This window comes from Lepisma saccharinum, chromosome 8 (assembly GCF_977018435.1).
Source record: "Lepisma saccharinum chromosome 8, izLepSacc3.1, whole genome shotgun sequence".
Lineage (NCBI taxonomy): Eukaryota > Metazoa > Arthropoda > Insecta > Zygentoma > Lepismatidae > Lepisma > Lepisma saccharinum.
This window is the reverse complement of record NC_139236.1, coordinates 92,986,766-93,004,265: the sequence shown is the minus strand read 5'-3', so window position 1 is coordinate 93,004,265 and position 17,500 is coordinate 92,986,766. Positions and strand designations below refer to the sequence as shown.

The window sequence follows — 17,500 nt, the reverse complement described above, 5'->3', positions numbered from 1 at the left end:
GCAACCCTGCAAGGGAAGTAAAGGCGGCCGGAGAATGGTGCTGATCACACCACATCCCAAAAAACCGAGATCCTGTATGTGTGAGGTCCTACTTTCACACCTCCATATGCTTCCATGACATGTTCCATCGTGCGGATGTAGCTTATTACGGAGTAACGGCCTTATTGTTATTATTTCACTTAACGACAAGGTCTCATTCTAAACAGGCAATTACTAATTCTTGACATGCAACTGTCTTGCTCTGAACGAGCAACTGTTTGATTCTTCACAAGCATCCTCTGGATTCTTAGTAAAGGCACCTCTGCTTCTCAACAAGCAAACCAAACAAAGTCTTAAGAACTACTCCCAAGATCTTAACAAGCATCTTTCTTATCCTAGTTACTGAACTGATTCCTTCATGTTTGATAATGTTATCACTTTCTCCATTTCTTAAAAAAAAAAAAAAGAAAGAAAGAAAGAAGTAAAATAAAGATGAGGCTGGAACAAGTTGGAAGATGGTGAGAAATCAGCCTGGAAAATTATACTGGCAGAAACTTTCCTACCGCCCAGTGTTCGATTGTGATCTCAGTGTCCTCTGGACATCATCCTTTCTGAATATCGGTTCCAACTTACTAATCAAATGGACTTCCCTTGCGGCTCAGGCTTGTAAATAGGCTCTATCTTCTCATCAGCATCGATTATTGCTTGTTGCCGACGAGACTAAACCAGGAGACTTGTTCAATATATGAGGTGTGGCAGAAAAGTAATGAGACTGGCAACACTGCAAACGAATCGACGACGCTGCTGCCTTCCCCTGGCAAGTTTGAACTTGCTACAGTTTGTTGAGAGCGTCTGAAGTGAAGTTATGTTTGTGAGGTGCGGTACGAAAATGTGTAGCTTCCCAATGGAACTATTTTGAAGGGGATAACCTTGATATGTAAAAAGAATAAGATTCATGGTTAAAAGAAAGCCAGTCTCATTACTTTTCTGCCACACCTCGTAAGTGTGGATTTTAGAAAGCAGCGCCCTGCCCTAGGTCTATGAGACATAGTGAACAGGGTAGTCTCTCTAATGAATACACATATACCAATTTAAAAAATACATTTATTCCACTTGGTATACACAGGCGTTTTACATTATATGCTGTACTTTTTTATATACGTGTATACATGGAAGCTTTTTGTTATAATACATGTTACAATTACACTAGTTAAAAATATTTATATTTTTTTTAAGGAAACAAAATATTCTAATTTCACCCAATAAAATTTTGGAATGAAAATTACTTCCTCTTTACTTCATTTTTTCCAAACAAGCAATCCATTGATTATTGAAACAAGAAATTTGTTGATTCAATTAGCAATTTCTTAGATATTAACAAGCAATCTATTGATTCTCAACAATCATTCTCTTCATTCTTAGCAAACAGTCTGTTAAAGCCTTAACAAATAATTCATTGGTTCTTAATAAGTAATCCCTTTGAGGCAAGATGGAGTGGGGTTAGATTGAAGTGCTGATACACCTACCACACTTGTTAACCTAGCAATCTCTTGATCAATCAATATTTTGATAAATGACAATCAATCTTTTGATTCTTTGCGATATGCGTTGATTCTTAACAATCAGTTTGCTGATGCTGAACTTTCAAACTCCTGATTCCTTACAATCAATCTCTTCAGTCTTGACACTTAATTTAGTGATTCTTCAGAATCAATCCCTTGATGTTTAACAAGCAATCTTTTGACACTTTACAAGTAATCTATTGAGTCGCTTCAGTCTTTAACAATTAATTCATTGCTTCTTAACAAGCAATCTATTGAGTCTTAAAAATCAATTTCTTCAGTTTTAAAATTAATTCGGTGATTCTTAAAAACAATTCATTGAGTCATAACAATCAGTCTCTTCAGTCTTAACAATTAATTCAGTGATTCTTAACAAACAATCCTTTGATGCTTAACGATCAATATATTGAGTCTTAACAATTAGTCTCCTCAATCTTAACAATTAATTCAGTGATTCTTAAAAACAATCTATTGATTCATAATAATCAATCTCTTCAGTCTTAACAATTAATTCAGTGATTCTTAACAAACAATCCTTTGGTGCTTAACGATCAATATATTGAGTCTTAGCAATTAGTCTCCTCAATCTTAACAATTAATTCAGTGATTCTTAAAAACAATCTATTGATTCATAACAATCAATCTCTTCAGTCTTAACAATTAATTCAGTGATTCTTAACAATCAATCTAGTAAGTCTTAACAATGAATTCAGTGATTCATAACAAGAAATATATTGAGTCTTAACTGCCTCTTGGTTCTAAACGAGCAACTGCTACCTATTAAATGCATGGGCTTGTATGAATCATACCAGAGGAAAGGAATTTGTACCGGAAGCCCAGGCATCCACCAACCGTGACCACTCCAAACACTTAAGCCAGGAAGCTTGCTTGTTTGTTTGCGGAGTGTTCATTGCTGCAGGAAATGCAAATGTGTTGCGATCGCTGTAAAAGTGATTGTTGTCTTTGGGAAAACTTCAGCTGAGAGTCCCGTTAAGGTGGCATATTACGCGGCATAAAGCCCTGCGACATGTTACGGTACACGGGAACTATCCCCTCCCTCCTGGGAAAAGCCAAACAACCCGTTAGCGACTTCCAGCTTTTTTTTTCCGCAATGGCGTCGATTTGATTCTTGTTTTCCATGCACTTCTCCTTCGCACGTTCTTGGTGGGGTGAATGGTGGACATGTTGAAAGATCCGTTGTGTGGAGTACCATGGTGGTTATTGGTGGTTCGCCCATCAACTTTCTCACGCCGATGGTATCATGGAGAGCGAACAATGGGTAGCTTCACTTCGAACGTTTTCGTAATGTTCTGTGTGAATCACATACTCTCTTGTTGCTTTTTAGTATTGTTTTTTCTCTTTTTTATTATTATTATTATATTGATTCATATTGCACCTTCATTTTGCTACTGTAGCATAACTTTCCAATTAATTTATTTCATATTTTTTCTGTGTGCTTTGTATTGTCTATTGTGACCACTCATTATTCTCGCATTTTTCTCTCTCCCATTCTCTCTCTCTCTCTCTCTCTCTCTCTCTCTCTCTCTCTCTCTCTCTCTCTCTCTCTCTCTCTCTCTCTCTCTCTCATCCTCTGTTCTTCCCTATCTTTCTCTCTCTCTCTGTTTCTCCTTCTCTGTCTTTCTTGCCCTTTCTCTTTTATTATCTCCTTCCGCCTACTTTCTTCCTCTCATTATTTATCTCTATACACCTGTTCTTCTTTGTCTGTCTCTCTATCCACATCTACTATCTTCCTCTCTTCTTTCTTTTTCTCCCTCTATATCTCTCTTTCTCTGTTTCTCTGTTTTTCGTCTTCTCCTTCTCTGTCTTCCTCCTTTCTTTCTCTCTCTCTCTCTCTCTCATTCTCTCCTCTTTCTCTCCCTCTGTCTGTCTCCCTCATTGACAATCATTGGTTGTAAGAACAGTCCTGAGGCCAAAACACGCCTGTTTAATAAAGGCAATTATTATTATTTCATCAACATCATTGTGAAAGAAAATCAAAGTCTACGATGCAACAATCATTTGTATCATTTTACATTACGCGGCGCTTAATCAACACATTGTCGCTTTCGAGACGGGGATCGGCTTTTTCCTTTCAAGTAGCTCATTAGCTACCTTCACGATACTGGGTCAACAACGAAATACTTGAGGTTCAACCGAGAATCTAACCCGAGATCAATTGCACGAAAAGTGAGAGCCGGAAAGATTCGACTACACGATTTTAAAAATGTTTGTGTATTGTCAGAAACTAATTGCTTTAATTAATTCTAATTTGATTCCGTTAGAGGTGAGTTTCATGAGACGTCAGGATGCGCACAGCCGCCAAGTTTGCGGCCAATTTTGTTTGTCGTGTGCAAGTAAATATCATGATATAACGTGAGCTTTTGTTTGAAAGACCGAATGCTTCACAATGCACCATCGTAAACAAGGTTCAAATCTCCCTTACGTCAGCTTGAATTCCGTATGCTTACAAGACTTGGCCTCCATCATGGTTGCTCGAAGCCACAATGCGCAACAGTTTGTGACGTAGGTGAAACACGCCTATATTCTTGGAAATTTTGTTGTATTTATATAGATATTGTCTTTTTTGGGTTTGGACAATCTGGACCGGAACCTGCTACTCTTCTCACAATAATGACACCTCCATTGTCCTGACCATGCTGGGTCATCATCGACTATAGAATACGAAACTGTGTTGGCACGTGTATGAACTGATGGCAAACTGCTCTTAACGTTCCCACAACGCCGCAGGGCGTAGTAATTTCATCAGCATCATGTCCTCTTCAAGAGCCATTCATCACCTCCCCTTTGTGTCCCTCCACGGAAGAACACGTCAACAGCCATATTCGTAAATAATGGAGAACCAGCGGAGGTCGATTGGTGGGAATATCTCTCAATCGTTTAACTGGCGTTTACGTCAAATCTCCCGCGGATGGGAATTAATCTTAATGGCAAGTTAGCGCTGCGGCAACAAATTTTCCACCGGGAGATTATTCTTCAGTTAAGGGTCTTCATGTTGGCTCTTAATGGAGAGCCATGGTCTGTAGGGATCATTTATCTTAGGGCAGTTAATGTGGTTCAAAACTATAGTCGTGGACGCCTAAGGAGGCGGAGGGCATAGGCGCTGTTGTCACATTGCTCGTCACAATCAGATCTCTAAATTTGTCAACTTTATTCTCCAATAGGCTAGTCAAGTCTGGACCCACAGTTTAAAGAGAGATCCGAACTATGCCTTATCCAGGTATCGAAACCGCCACCCCTTGATTACAAGACGACGACGTCCTTTAATTTTCTTTTCCCCCTTGTATCAATCTCTTTTCTCTGTCTCTTTCCTTTTCAATCTATTTTTTTCTGTCTCTCTCAATCTCTCTCTTTCTACGTATCTCCCCCCTCTCTCTCTCTTCCTTTTCTCTTTTCAATCTATTTTTCCTGTCTCTCAATTTCTTCCCTTTCTTCCTCTCTCTCTCTCCTCTCCAATATCTTGTTCGTTTCGGAATTGTTCGCTTCTCCTCTATTCATTATATTCCTTACTTTGATCATATTATTTTATTTCCCATTTTTTCTGTACTCCATATGAATAGTATTTTAATTAATATTTAATTTTATTAATTATAATCTCAAAAAAGTAATATTTAGGGGAAATAGTGATAGAGAACCATGCAAGATATATTCAAATTAACAAAGTACAGGGTGTACACAAATGAAGTGTACAAACTCGGATTCTAATGGAAATAAAACTACAATATAGAATCAAGATGCAACATACGTCACTCATGAACATTCAATGGTCTCCTTGCAACCCAGTCCGTGACTATACAACTCCACATTGTCCTCACCTGGCGGTTCAAGGAAGAAGTAATCGTGCTGTTTCAATGAAATACCAGTGTGTCGCATTTTGTTCACGTGCACCTCGTATTGCCCTGATGGGGGTCATGGATGCTGACGTCTTCCTTCATAAAGGAAGATCATGTCACAGGACGTGTCGTTACTCTTCTGCTTTAGTGATCTTGTGGATGTTTCCCCCGAGGTGCTTCGGTGTCTTCAGGTCGTGGCAGGTGAGAGTTCAATGTTTGACCGCGGAGTTGCCATTGGCCACATCGGAGCAGTTCCAGCGAATCGTTTGAGGTTTGGCCAGATCCTGATTGTGAACCACCAGGGAACACGGCATTGCATCGTTGGGTGACGTGGAAGAATGTCAAAGGGAAAGTCTTTGCTACAGTTTCTATTCGCACTTATTTATTTTTATTTTTCTCTCCTCCCTTTCCATCGCCTTTTCTTTCTCTCTCAATCTCTCTCTCTCTTTATATAGACCTCTTTTTCGCTTTCTTTTCTCTCTGTCTCTCTTCCTCTACCAGAATATTTTGTCTCACTCTTTCTTTTCAATCTCTTTTCCATCCTTCTTTCATGATCTCTTTTCTCTCTCTTTCTCTTTTGCTCAATCTCTTTTCTCTCTCTCCCTCAATTACAGAAACTCTTTCTCACTTCCTCTCAAATTATTTCTCTTTGTCTTCAACTTTAGGTCTCTTTTCTCTCGCTTTCTTTTCAATCTATTTCTCTCTCTCTTTAACTTTTCAATATCTCTTTTGCTCTGTCTTTCTTTCGTTTCAATCTATTCTCCTCTCTCTCCCTTCCTTCTCAATCTTTCCTTTCCTCTCTCTTTCTCTCTCTAACTTTCTTTTCAATATATTATCCCTATCTCCCTCTCTCTCTTTCTCCCTCTCTTTTCCTCTCCCTTTCTCTTTTGCTCAAGCTCTTTTCTCTCTCTGTCTCTCAATTACAGAAACTCTTTCCCACTTCCTCTCAAATTATTTTTCTTTGTCTTACTCTATAGGTCTCTTTTTTCTCGCTTTCTTTTCAATCTATTTTCCTCTCTCTCTCTCTCTCTCTCTCTCTCTCTCTCTCTCTCTCTCTCTCTCTTTCTCTCTCTAACTTTCTTTTCAATATATTATCCCTATCTCTCTCTCCCTCTTTTCTCCCTCTCTGTCACAATTTATTTCTCTCTCAATTTATTTTTGTCTCCTCTCTTTTTCCCCTCACTCTTGCTCTTCACGTCTTTCCATCCTTTCTTCTCTTTCTGTCTCCCTCTCTCTCTCTCTCTCTCTCTCTCTCTCTCTCTCTCTCTCTCTCTCTCTCTCTCTCTCTCTCTCTCTCTCTCTCTCTTGTTTGTTTCGGAATTATTCAAGTCTCAATTATTCATTATATTCTTTATTTCGCATCACTTTTCTGCCCCATTCGGCCATTCGCTACAGCGAGAATGAATGATGGTTAGATTCGATTAAACTGGTGACGAGACGCTCACAATGGAACAACAATTCCCAACTTCTCTTCGCGCTGACTCCTTTTCACGCAATAATTATTATAGATCTGTTGCTCGTTTCATGCTTATTCCGTTCCTCCCTTGGACATTTCCCTTGTCGAATCTTCCCTCTTCCATCCCGAAGACTGCGATGGGTGGCGTTTCCAGGAAAGGGGGGGAAACCTCGGAGGGGGCGGACGACGCATCTGGGAATGCATCTCCAGCACGTGATTCGGCTCCACCCTCGCCCACCTCCCCCAAGTGACCTCCCGTGACTTACCTTTGAACCCAGAAAGCTTGAGAACGTGGGTGAGTCAACAACAATGCTGTGCGTTTCCCAGGAAGGAAGCAGTGTTGCCACCTGAAGGGAAATTACACTCAGGGGTGGGAATTCTTTAGGAGAAAAGGGAAAGTTATAAATATCAAAATTGCGGAGAAATTTGAAGAAAATAGTCTCTTTCAAGCTTGCCATTTCCTTTCGTTGGTTGTTTCTAGGCCATATTTTAAATATGTTTTTCTTCCAATTCTGTTTTAAAGGTACTATTGCTAATATTTGCTGTTGGGTCAATCCCGTGGCGGAGTCGTTAGCACAGCGCGCTAAGACGCCAGGGGCCCCGGGTTCGAATCCAGGTCTGGACATGAGTGTTCTTTGTGAGTGTCCATTCATCAATTTCATCACTCATCCTCATCTTCGCGATTAACCAGAAGTGGCAGAAAAGCGAAGTGAAATAAACCAAATTTAAACGTTCGTATATTTGCTACTAATTCATTATATATCATTCATTTAGTCAATCCTAATATTTCTGTGAATTGATGCTTTATTACTACTAATATTTTTTCTTTAGATGAAACGAGAAATTTTATGAAACTGGGAAATGTTGAGCATGGGGAAGGGAATATTGCTTTCGGGTTATGGCAACACTGGAAGAGACGAGATGTTGCAGGAAATGCTCACGTCCTGTACTTCAATCTGGCGTGCTGTGTCATTCAGGAAACCAAGTCTATTGTTGGTGTCAATTGACTGAAATCCACCAGAAGATACGAGATAGTTGTCTCTCTCGGGAGTCTCCCGGTCTATGAACCCGTGTCCTTCCGTTCGAACAGCAACACTGCCACTTGCTATGTCCCTTTGTGTCTCTTTTTTTATAAATTAACATGCATTGTTATATTTTAACTGTAGAATATTAAAAAAAATATATGTAACTAACTTCTAACAGTGGGCATAAACACTGTATAGTCACAGACTATAAGAATGGGACACCTAGATCCTGAAATGTTCGTCTCCCTGCATAAAGGGATTTTTCTATGACAACTTCGATCACCACGTAGAGTTAGGCAACACACACAACGCAGTGCAGGGAAGCAAGTATTGCAGGATCTAGTAAAAGATGAAGTAGAAGAAGATAAAGTTCCCCGTGCTTATAGCACCGTGCCATGAAGGTACATTTAAGCAGGCTTGTTAAAGGTCCACGAATGTTAAATAAATTCAATTCCGGTCCAGGAGGGAAAATCAGCAAGCGTAAATGGGTTCTGGACCGTAAAGAACTTCTTTATCTGTAAAGTATTTCAATTCGGTCCAGGAACCTTTTTTCCAGATAAATTTAAATACGATCCAGGAACCTTTTTTCCAGAAGAATTTCAATTCGGTCCAGGAACCTTTCTTCCGGATGAATTTAAATTCGGTCCAGGAACATTTTTTCCAGAATGAATATAAATTCGGTCCAGGAACCTTTTTCCAGAAGAATTTCAATTCGGTCCAGGAACCTTTTTCCAGAAGAATTTCAATTCGGTCCAGGAACCTTTTTCCAGAAGAATTTCAATTCGGTCCAGGAACCTTTTTCCAGAAGAATTTCAATTCGGTCCAGGAACCTTTTTCCAGAAGAATTTCAATTCGGTCCAGGAACCTTTTTTCCCGCATCAATTTAAATACGGTCCGGGAACCTTTTTTCAGGAACAATTAAAATACTGTCCATGACCCTTTTTTCAATGTAACAGTACCCAACTTTGACCGAATTTAAATTGTGCGAGAAAAAATGTTCCGGTCCTGCAGCAGAACCCAATAGAACCCATTAGAATTTGTGGGTTCCGGGAACCTTAACAACCCTGCATTTAAGTAATGTGGGCGTAGGACCCCACACATTCTCAATCTCGCCACGCCACTTTGAAGCTGATGTGACCATCACCACGCTCCGGCCGTCTTTACTCCCCCAACCACCACCACACCCCCCTGGTTGTCCCCAGGAAGCCATTGATTTGAGGCTGAGTGGGCCCCAGAGTCGCTTTATGCGGGGACAAGGTCGGAAACATTCACACCTTACATCACTCATAGGTGTCCCATTTTTAATTCCGGTGACTGTACATTGTTATATTGTTAAGATGTTAATACAGTAAAACCTCGTTAATTCGGACCCCGATAAGCCGGACTTCGCTTAAACCAGACAGGCAAAAGGCCAAAAGAATAAAAAAAAACGAATGCAAGGTTTTAAATGTTGCTAGAAGTCAACAAGAGAACTTCCCAAAGAATAGGCAGTCAACCACTGATGAAATTCTGTTTCCTGCAGACTTTGTACTGTACTGTATAGTGTATTTAGGCCTATTCCCTTTAAATACACCATAATAAACGTGTTTTGTTGCTATAAATGGAGTTTTAATGCACTTTCTACTGTTCTTTTAGGTTATTTCAGTTAATCCGGACTTTCGTTAAACCGGTCAACTTATCCCCCATTAGTCCGGATTAGCGAGGTTTTACTGTACTTAAAAAACATTTTCGATATTTCGTTTTTCGGTTTGTATAGCTTTTTCTTCTCTTACAGTAAGAAATGCTGAGGTACGCTTTGATAGCAATCTTCGCTGCGGCGTTGTCCGGGGTTCGAAGCCAGGTTCTTCTCGACGGGAATTGCCCAGTGGTTCCTGTGCAGAGGTACTTCTCTCCTGACAAGGTAAAACATTTTGCTCTTTATATATTCCACTCAGTGCTTTTAGGTTATGTAGTGGGGGGGGGCTGTCTGAGTAGGCACCTGAAGGTCAACCCGTCTTCCTCGTACTACACCATAATAAATACGTTTTGAATTCTGGGGGTTGACTTTCATGATTAAAATCAAGATTAAGTGAAAAATAAGGGGCAGAATATGTCACTATCAGTTGAAAAGTAATATGTTGCTATATTTGTCCGACAAAAGTATCTGCATTGCAGAATTGAAACTAGAGAAATGACGCAAATTTCGTATGTTATGTAATAATATGCACTCTAAACGAAACAAATGTAATATATCTGAAAATGTGTAACGTGAAATTCTAAACTTGAAAATTCGACGACCTTTGTGATATTTAATTGACTACATACGGAGAAAACAACATGGAATTACATTTAAAACGGGACTTGGTTATTAGTGGGGCCACTTGGTTTGATGGAATAAATATCGGAGTCTAGTTTCGAGCGCTCGAAATGTAGGAAACGCGGAGGGGTACTATCCCCCTCCCCCAGCTGGAATAATTTGCATAAATATCCCCCTCCTATTGCAGCACTGTGTCCAGGTTTATCCATACAAGCAACCCCACCCCGCTTCTCGATCTATCATCCCACCAGCTAAGTTAAGGCACATAGTGGTTCGGATCCTACTTTAAACTGTAGGCCCAGTCCCGATTAGCCTTACTGTGCATACAGTGAACTTAAAACACCAAATCGATCAAAACCCACCAGCTAAGAATTTCCATTCCAGCACTGGATGCAACGAGTTGAAGGTGAAGTAAAGAATTTGCGTATTGCGGAAAGTAGTCCGTGTGAAGAGGAAAAATTGGATTTTGATTTAGGTCCACTAATCGGGACCGTCGTAGAGTTTAAAGTGAGATCCAAACCATTATGTGCCTCCACCGGATATCGAACCCAGAACACCTTGACTACAAGGCGACAACGTTACCACGACCCCATCGGGAAGGCGCGTGAAGAGAAGATGAAACTAAAAATGAAAAGAAAGTAAAAGTCTGTCAGAAATTTCACGAAACATATTAGTAAGAATGAGATCCAACTTTCAAATTATCATTTCTTACTAAGGAAACATGTAATTACGATGTTACCTGAAAGAATTTACGATCTGTTAAATTAGCGATGCATCCACAAGTAGGAGAGGGAACCGAAGATGAAATATGAGCTCATCCAAGTTTCTTTGGAAATTGAAGAGTGCCACGGGCGGGCACTTGATACGAGAGACGTGAGGCGAAAATATAAACTTGACCCTTTGTGACCCACCCGTGTGTGTGTGTGAAATTTATTGCTGGGCGGGCAGATGTCTGTCTGCTAATGTTTACTTACAGAAATCTTCAACTGGGATGGTGGGGATACCGTAACTGAATGTTAATTACCCAAAAAGCTCACGCACCGTAATTAATGAGTTATTCACGTCTTAATTGATGAGTTTTGGAGTTCATCAACGAGGCTGTGAGATTGTCTCGAGTTTTCCTCAGACCCTTCGGGCAAATGCCTCCTCTTCTGTGTATCCTGCACTGTTTAAATAGTGTATCAAGTATCTCAGTATGATGGAAGTGACTGAAGCATACTCGGTTAGGAATTATTCACAGTTATGTATTACATACTTTAAAAAAGTAATGACTTACTTTATTTTACTTTTCTTCCAGCATTCATTTCTGGCAAGCCACAAATTAATCCTCCTTTATTTCAAGCGCGAACATCTCTACACAGGCCCGTACACAAAGGGGGGACCATGGGAGTCATGCCTCCCCTCGAACTATGAAATATTCTAAGGTGAATTACAGAAACCTTTATATATATATATTAGTGTATCTGTGTGAAAAACGTTTTCCCTCAACATTTTGGATGTTCTATTTTTCCATTTTTATTGGTCTGGTTCCTGTCAGAAAAGTCCCTGGATACGGCCTACCTCTACAATCTCGCGTATAGAACCGTTATGGTTCAATGAATTCAAGCTTGTATCCTCTCTTCACCACAAATCATATATCATGGTGATCATCCAGGTATCTTTCATTGTTAATACCATATAACAGGCTTGAGAAACTTACAGCCTGGACACTGAACCTCAAACAAGGCCGAGCATACATGTAGAGATGGGGAGAAAGCGAGTGAGCGGACCAAAGCAGTGGGTTCTGTTGCAAACGGTAGCTGGTAGTCACATCCGCGTTTTCCCCACCATGCACTCACTTCCCCTCTGACGCGTTCATTGGTAGAGCCATCTCGCAGAGACTTGTTTTCATTGGCTACCTCCAGAGATTCCTCGGATTGAGTATAGGGGCCGCTTGCTTTGAGAGCTTAAAAATACATGAAAAAAAAGCATCGAATCAGAGGTTTCCATCAACGACTAAACCAAGAAACCAACAATTACATGTTTGATTGCATATTATTTTCTGTCTGTAAAAAAAACTGCAGTGTTTTTGCACAATAATGTCGTCTCTTTGCACCAGTGATGTGCGTTTACGCGTAAACAACAATAGTCTACATTCTACACGTAGACTATTTTATACACGTAATCTATGTAAACAACATGGCGAATGGTGATAACTTAGCAAAGGGCGCCTTGGAACAAAAAGAAAATTATACTGCGTATCAGTTGCTGATGTGTGAGGAGAACTTTTCATACGCTCCCTTCCAAATTCGAACAATTTCTCACCTAGGAAAAAACCTAACGTAGGAAATATTGTAATGTTTTATGGGAAAAGACTAATGTTGCCTCACGACTGCCATCTGTTGTTTTTTTGCATACTATTTATCTTCTTCTATAGTTGATGATAGATGAGAAGAGAAATTTTGTTGTAAATGGGATTCTTTTCAGTTCGTTAGGGACCAATATAGTTGAAAATGTCACTTTCCTTTCATGAAAGCCTTGAAAATTAATTTTAATGCACTTTAGATTGTCTACGTAGTCTATGTAAACTACAACCCAATGTAATCTACGCGTAGATTACGTGTAGACAACGCATGTAGACGTAAACTTATAGTGTACGGCAAATCACTGCTTTGCACGCGCACATTGAGATTGATGTAACCATTCAACCTTTGACCCACGTTTTATGGAAACACAATTGCAAAGCAACGTCTTATCAGTGTAAGCAAGTCATGGATGAAAAATTCCCGGCGAGTTATCTTTTAAGAGTGCAGATAAAAAAGTGAATCTCATGCTATCTCCAAATTAAATGGATAATGCTGTTTCGTTTATGTAACTCACTTCCTGCATACTCGCTACTAATGTCAAAGGTTCGCATTAAAAGAAAGAAAAAATATTGAACACCAAAATAATTTCAATTAATATTTAAAGCCGGTTTTTAAAATGTACTGACACTTAAATGTCACAGCTGAGATTATAGCGCTAATGTATTAATTAGAACTTAGCATCAGGATTTCCTGGTAGTGTATGACGTATGCTTCCGCCTTGTAATCAAGTAGTATCAGGTTCGACTCCTGATAGAAGTGCATTGCACGGGGTTCGGATTCCAATGTAATATCTAGATCCAGTCCCTGCAATGACTAAACCATAACGATAAACTCCACAACATATATCTTCAGCGAGTGAAATGTCAGTAACAGATCTAATGTTAAACCATTAATGTCTGCCATTCTACGACTCTTGTTGCCAAACTAAAGTATTTTTTAAAGAAAAAAAACTAAAAATAAATCTAAAATCAATTTCATGGAGGCAGATTTTCAAACATGAAAAATCCTGTCTTCGTATCTAATTTCGAATCACCCCAATAAATGTGCCCTCACTTTCTCTCATCTTGTAACACAGTTTAATAATACTTTATACAGTTATTATTAATCGTGAAAAATATATAATTATAGAATGTCTGAGGATAAGTGCACTTGAAACAAACTCTTTTGTACAAACTTGGAACTTTTAACGTAAAGAAGAGATATGTTCAAAGACATCATTTTTCATGCTGAGATTTGCCATATGTGAATGACAGTAAAACAAAATTGAAGTTTTTCTGTGAATCGTTCTCAACAATACATAAAATTTACGATAATATGCAGATTCGATTCGATTCAACAATTATTTCTGCATGTATTGGTATGGACAAATTATACTAATTATTTAGTGTAACAGAGGTAACTGTTTTGTATTTTAATGCACTGTAGTTCTTTATCGTTTATTTGTATTCGAAATAATCCTTGACATATATGTGGTACGTGCACGTGCAATACTGAGCTAATTAATATACGAGTCAAATGAATGCCATAGATAACCTAACAAGATCAAATAGTTGGTTGAAATTGTACAAGCAGAAATATTAGAATCGGCACAACTTACTTTACTGTCTATGTGAAATTTCTACAAATTGGTACATCCAGGACAGTCAACAACCACAATTACATGACGTCACGTGAAAATAATATGAATTTTTTTTACAAGTATATCTCATCAATACGTTAACTTACTTTGATTTTTTCTTGGAAAGTCTTGATTGAAAAAATATCACTCTAGAACTGTTGTTCTGCGTCTTTTTTCTTAGATCACACGAAAATTCCAAGGCACCCACAAATAAAATGGCTTCACCTGTATGTATCTACCTTGAAACTACGATTGAAAGAAACACTTGTTAAACCTTGAGCAGCTCTTCGAACAACAAATCTATAGTTTCAGTTAGTCTCTCTCTATATGCTTGGTTTGTCTTGAACAACCTGCAAGCTACAGCAGTCTGAGTGTCAGTGATGTAAGATTCAAAAGCATTGGCCGAGGGATCAACCACTTTCTCAGCCTGACTTGGGTCCATCAGAATGGACGGGAGATAAAGAACTTGATACATCGCTCCCAGCAGACGCTTGGAGTTGTAGTTCTCCAAAAACCTTTCGAACGTGAAGGCCGGAAGATCGGTTCCCAGCTGGTGCACTATCTCCATGAAGGATTCGTAGTAGATCTTGAGCAAATCACTTTCATGCTTCTCGCGAATTTCGCGATTGGTACTCACGTTCAAGAAAACTATGATGTCCAGAGCCGGCGGTCCGTAGCGGGCTATCTGCAAATCTACGAGCTTCACGGACATGGGTTTGTTGTAATTGTTGTACTTGAACAGCAAATTGTTGATCCATATATCTCCATGGTTTATCACATTGAGGACATTCCAAGGCTTCACCATGTCCTCGGCTATGGCGTATAAACCAGAGAGTTTAGCTTCGAACTCCACCAAAGAATTTTCATACCGAGATATAAACTTGGCGAGTTGCAGTATCGTCTGAATACTGGTGTTGCAAGTTTTTTTCATAACGGGGATCGCATCTTCGGAGAACAGCATCTCTCTGAGGAACGGGTACACCGTGTCCAAGGGTTTTCCTATCTTCTTCTCGTAGACCACCGAAGAGGCGTGCAGCTTTGCAAGCTCTCGAAGTGTCAGGGAGCAGTGGTCGAAGTCCAGAGGCTGGTGCCTGTCGAACAGCCGATGGCCGCTCAGGGAAAGGTCCTCCAGCACCAGCAGATCGTCGACCCCGCCGCTGCGAGCGAGGTAGCACTCCGGATAGGCCAGCTGGATTCCCAGACTGGACAATGAGGGAATGATTTGGTTGTAGAACCCTTCTTCAGCGGCGAAAGCACCTACTCCAGTCACGATGTTCCTCTGGCTTTCCTGCTGAGGAAGATACTTCAGGAAGAATTGGAGTTCCTTCGATTCGCCACGGTGCTCCAAGGTGACGATTAACTTACCGTGCTCCGCCATGAACCCGGTCACCTGGGAACCAGCTGCGGTGCAAGAGAAGTCACTCACCACGAAATCCGAATCTTTGAGACACTTTGACACGACTTTGGTGACGTCATCCTTGGACAGCCCACCATTCTTCACGAGCGAACTCATCGCGAACCTTCAGCAAATTGTCGTTCCCTGTGGTCTGTGAATCTGCAACATTGATAGCCCCCGAACAGAGTTCTTATCAAAATTTGCGGTGCTTGACTTACATAGGCCTTGGCCTTTGATACTCTCAGATAAGGCGAACCACCGAAGCAGCCTGCTCATTTGGATCATTACAAGATAAATGTTAATTAATACTTTTTATTTCTTGTAGTCCACTTCATGGTCAGATAAGCTTATCGAGCATGGACCTACAGTTTATAAAGTGGGACCCTAACCACTGTCTCATGTGCCTCCACCCGATATCGAATCTGGGACCTCTTCATTACACGGCGACAATGTTATCACTATACTTGTGTGCCCTAATACGTATTTTTGTTGAACTAAACATGAAAATTCACTTACGACGCGAAAAATACATTTGACTAAAATTAACATACACATCAGTAAAGTGTACTAAAGCAGTACCGATTGATTGATTTAGTTGTTTTGCGTCGCTTTTCTTCCACTTTTGTCTCATCGCGGCGATGAAGATGAATTGTAATGATATGAAATTGATGGAAGGACAATCCCAAACGCACAGGTTTCATAGAGGAGTCCAGACGCCAGATCCCCGTTAGTCTGCAACAGTTCAGTCAATGAAAATGAGGTTGACAATTGAATGAATACCTTCTGAAATGTACGGATCGGTCTGTAAGCGTGCAAATGCCAATGGAACCATTCTATTCCGTGTGAAAGTACATTGCACAATGACTGGGACCCCACTTTGAAGTGTTGATTGTGACATTCACTAGTCAATCATTTGCACGATTACATTTCGTTTATAAATATTCCAAATTATAACGCGAAGGTGAAGGTACAACTTCTATGGGCGTAAGTATTATTAAAATAACTGACCAATATGCAGTTCACTATTATCTATTTCCAATTCCATTATATCCATTGCTACATAGTAACTATTGATTCTCGTTGCTATAACAACGTTAGAATTCCAAAAATTACCTAATTTATATAGCGTATAGCGCAATAAATAACATAAAACATAATTGACGTTGTACAACGTAGTTATTATACATTTTTTAACTGTTATTTGAAAGTGACTTGTATAATATGAAATTAATAATTTCAATAAACGTTAATTATATTGTGCGGATTCACAGGACCGTCACATGATCCAATCGTGATTGACCTATCTGAGTATTAAGTGGACGCATTTCACTAGTAAATAGTAGCACCGTCTAGTTAAATGCACTTTTTGACACCAGGTGTAGTGCAGGTGTATCCCGGTGCAGGGAAATGAGTTCAATCAAGTAGACGAAGATTCAACAAATGCCTGTCTGCTGTTTTAAACGTTCTTCTGATTAGTTAGCATTCACCACTTGACCATAAACCACACATTACACCCAGTGATGTGCCGTACACTATAAGTTTACGTCACTAACTACTTAAGAACGCGGGATCCACCTCTAACAGCGAAAGTCTTTCCTTCAGAAGAAAGAGAAAGACCAAGGACATGAATTAGAAAAAGCGAGGCGCCAAATTTCTTCTGTCGTCTCTTCCGGATTGCAGCGGCTCACAAGCGAGAAGGAAAAGTTGTAGGAGAGTAAGAACGTGTGTGATGAACCAGAGGACCAGTCTGTAGAACCAGTTCCTCGCTTCAAGTGAGTCGTTGCAACTCCAAGAATCACTTCCGCAAAAACAGTGTACTCCAAGACCTGTATTTAACCCGGGTTTCCACTTTTTGTTTTTCAATCAACCAAATTTACACCGAGAATTGAAATTTCAATTAGGCCCCTCAGAAATATATTTTCCTGGCTAAATAAAACCGGCTTTAACGATATTAATTTCCTGATGAGGACAT

General features: G+C 39.8%; 2 protein-coding genes across 2 annotated transcripts in view; one reads left to right on the top strand and one right to left on the bottom strand.

The window, feature by feature from the left end:
* The window catches only part of LOC145991657 (apolipoprotein D-like), a 109,965-nt gene that overhangs the window by 69,921 nt on the left and 22,544 nt on the right, over window positions 1–17,500 (top strand). Inside the window, exon 2 of the mRNA XM_083127722.1 lies at window positions 9,648–9,773. Within this exon, the coding sequence (XP_082983848.1) occupies window positions 9,654–9,773 (120 nt within the window). The 5' untranslated portion in view covers window positions 9,648–9,653. The remainder of the gene's footprint in view (window positions 1–9,647; window positions 9,774–17,500) is intronic.
* LOC145991656 (uncharacterized) lies at window positions 14,067–15,669 on the bottom strand. Its single transcript, XM_083127721.1, has one exon. The coding sequence runs from the start codon at window positions 15,643–15,645 to the stop codon at window positions 14,401–14,403; it is 1,245 nt and encodes a 414-aa protein (XP_082983847.1). The 5' UTR covers window positions 15,646–15,669; the 3' UTR covers window positions 14,067–14,400.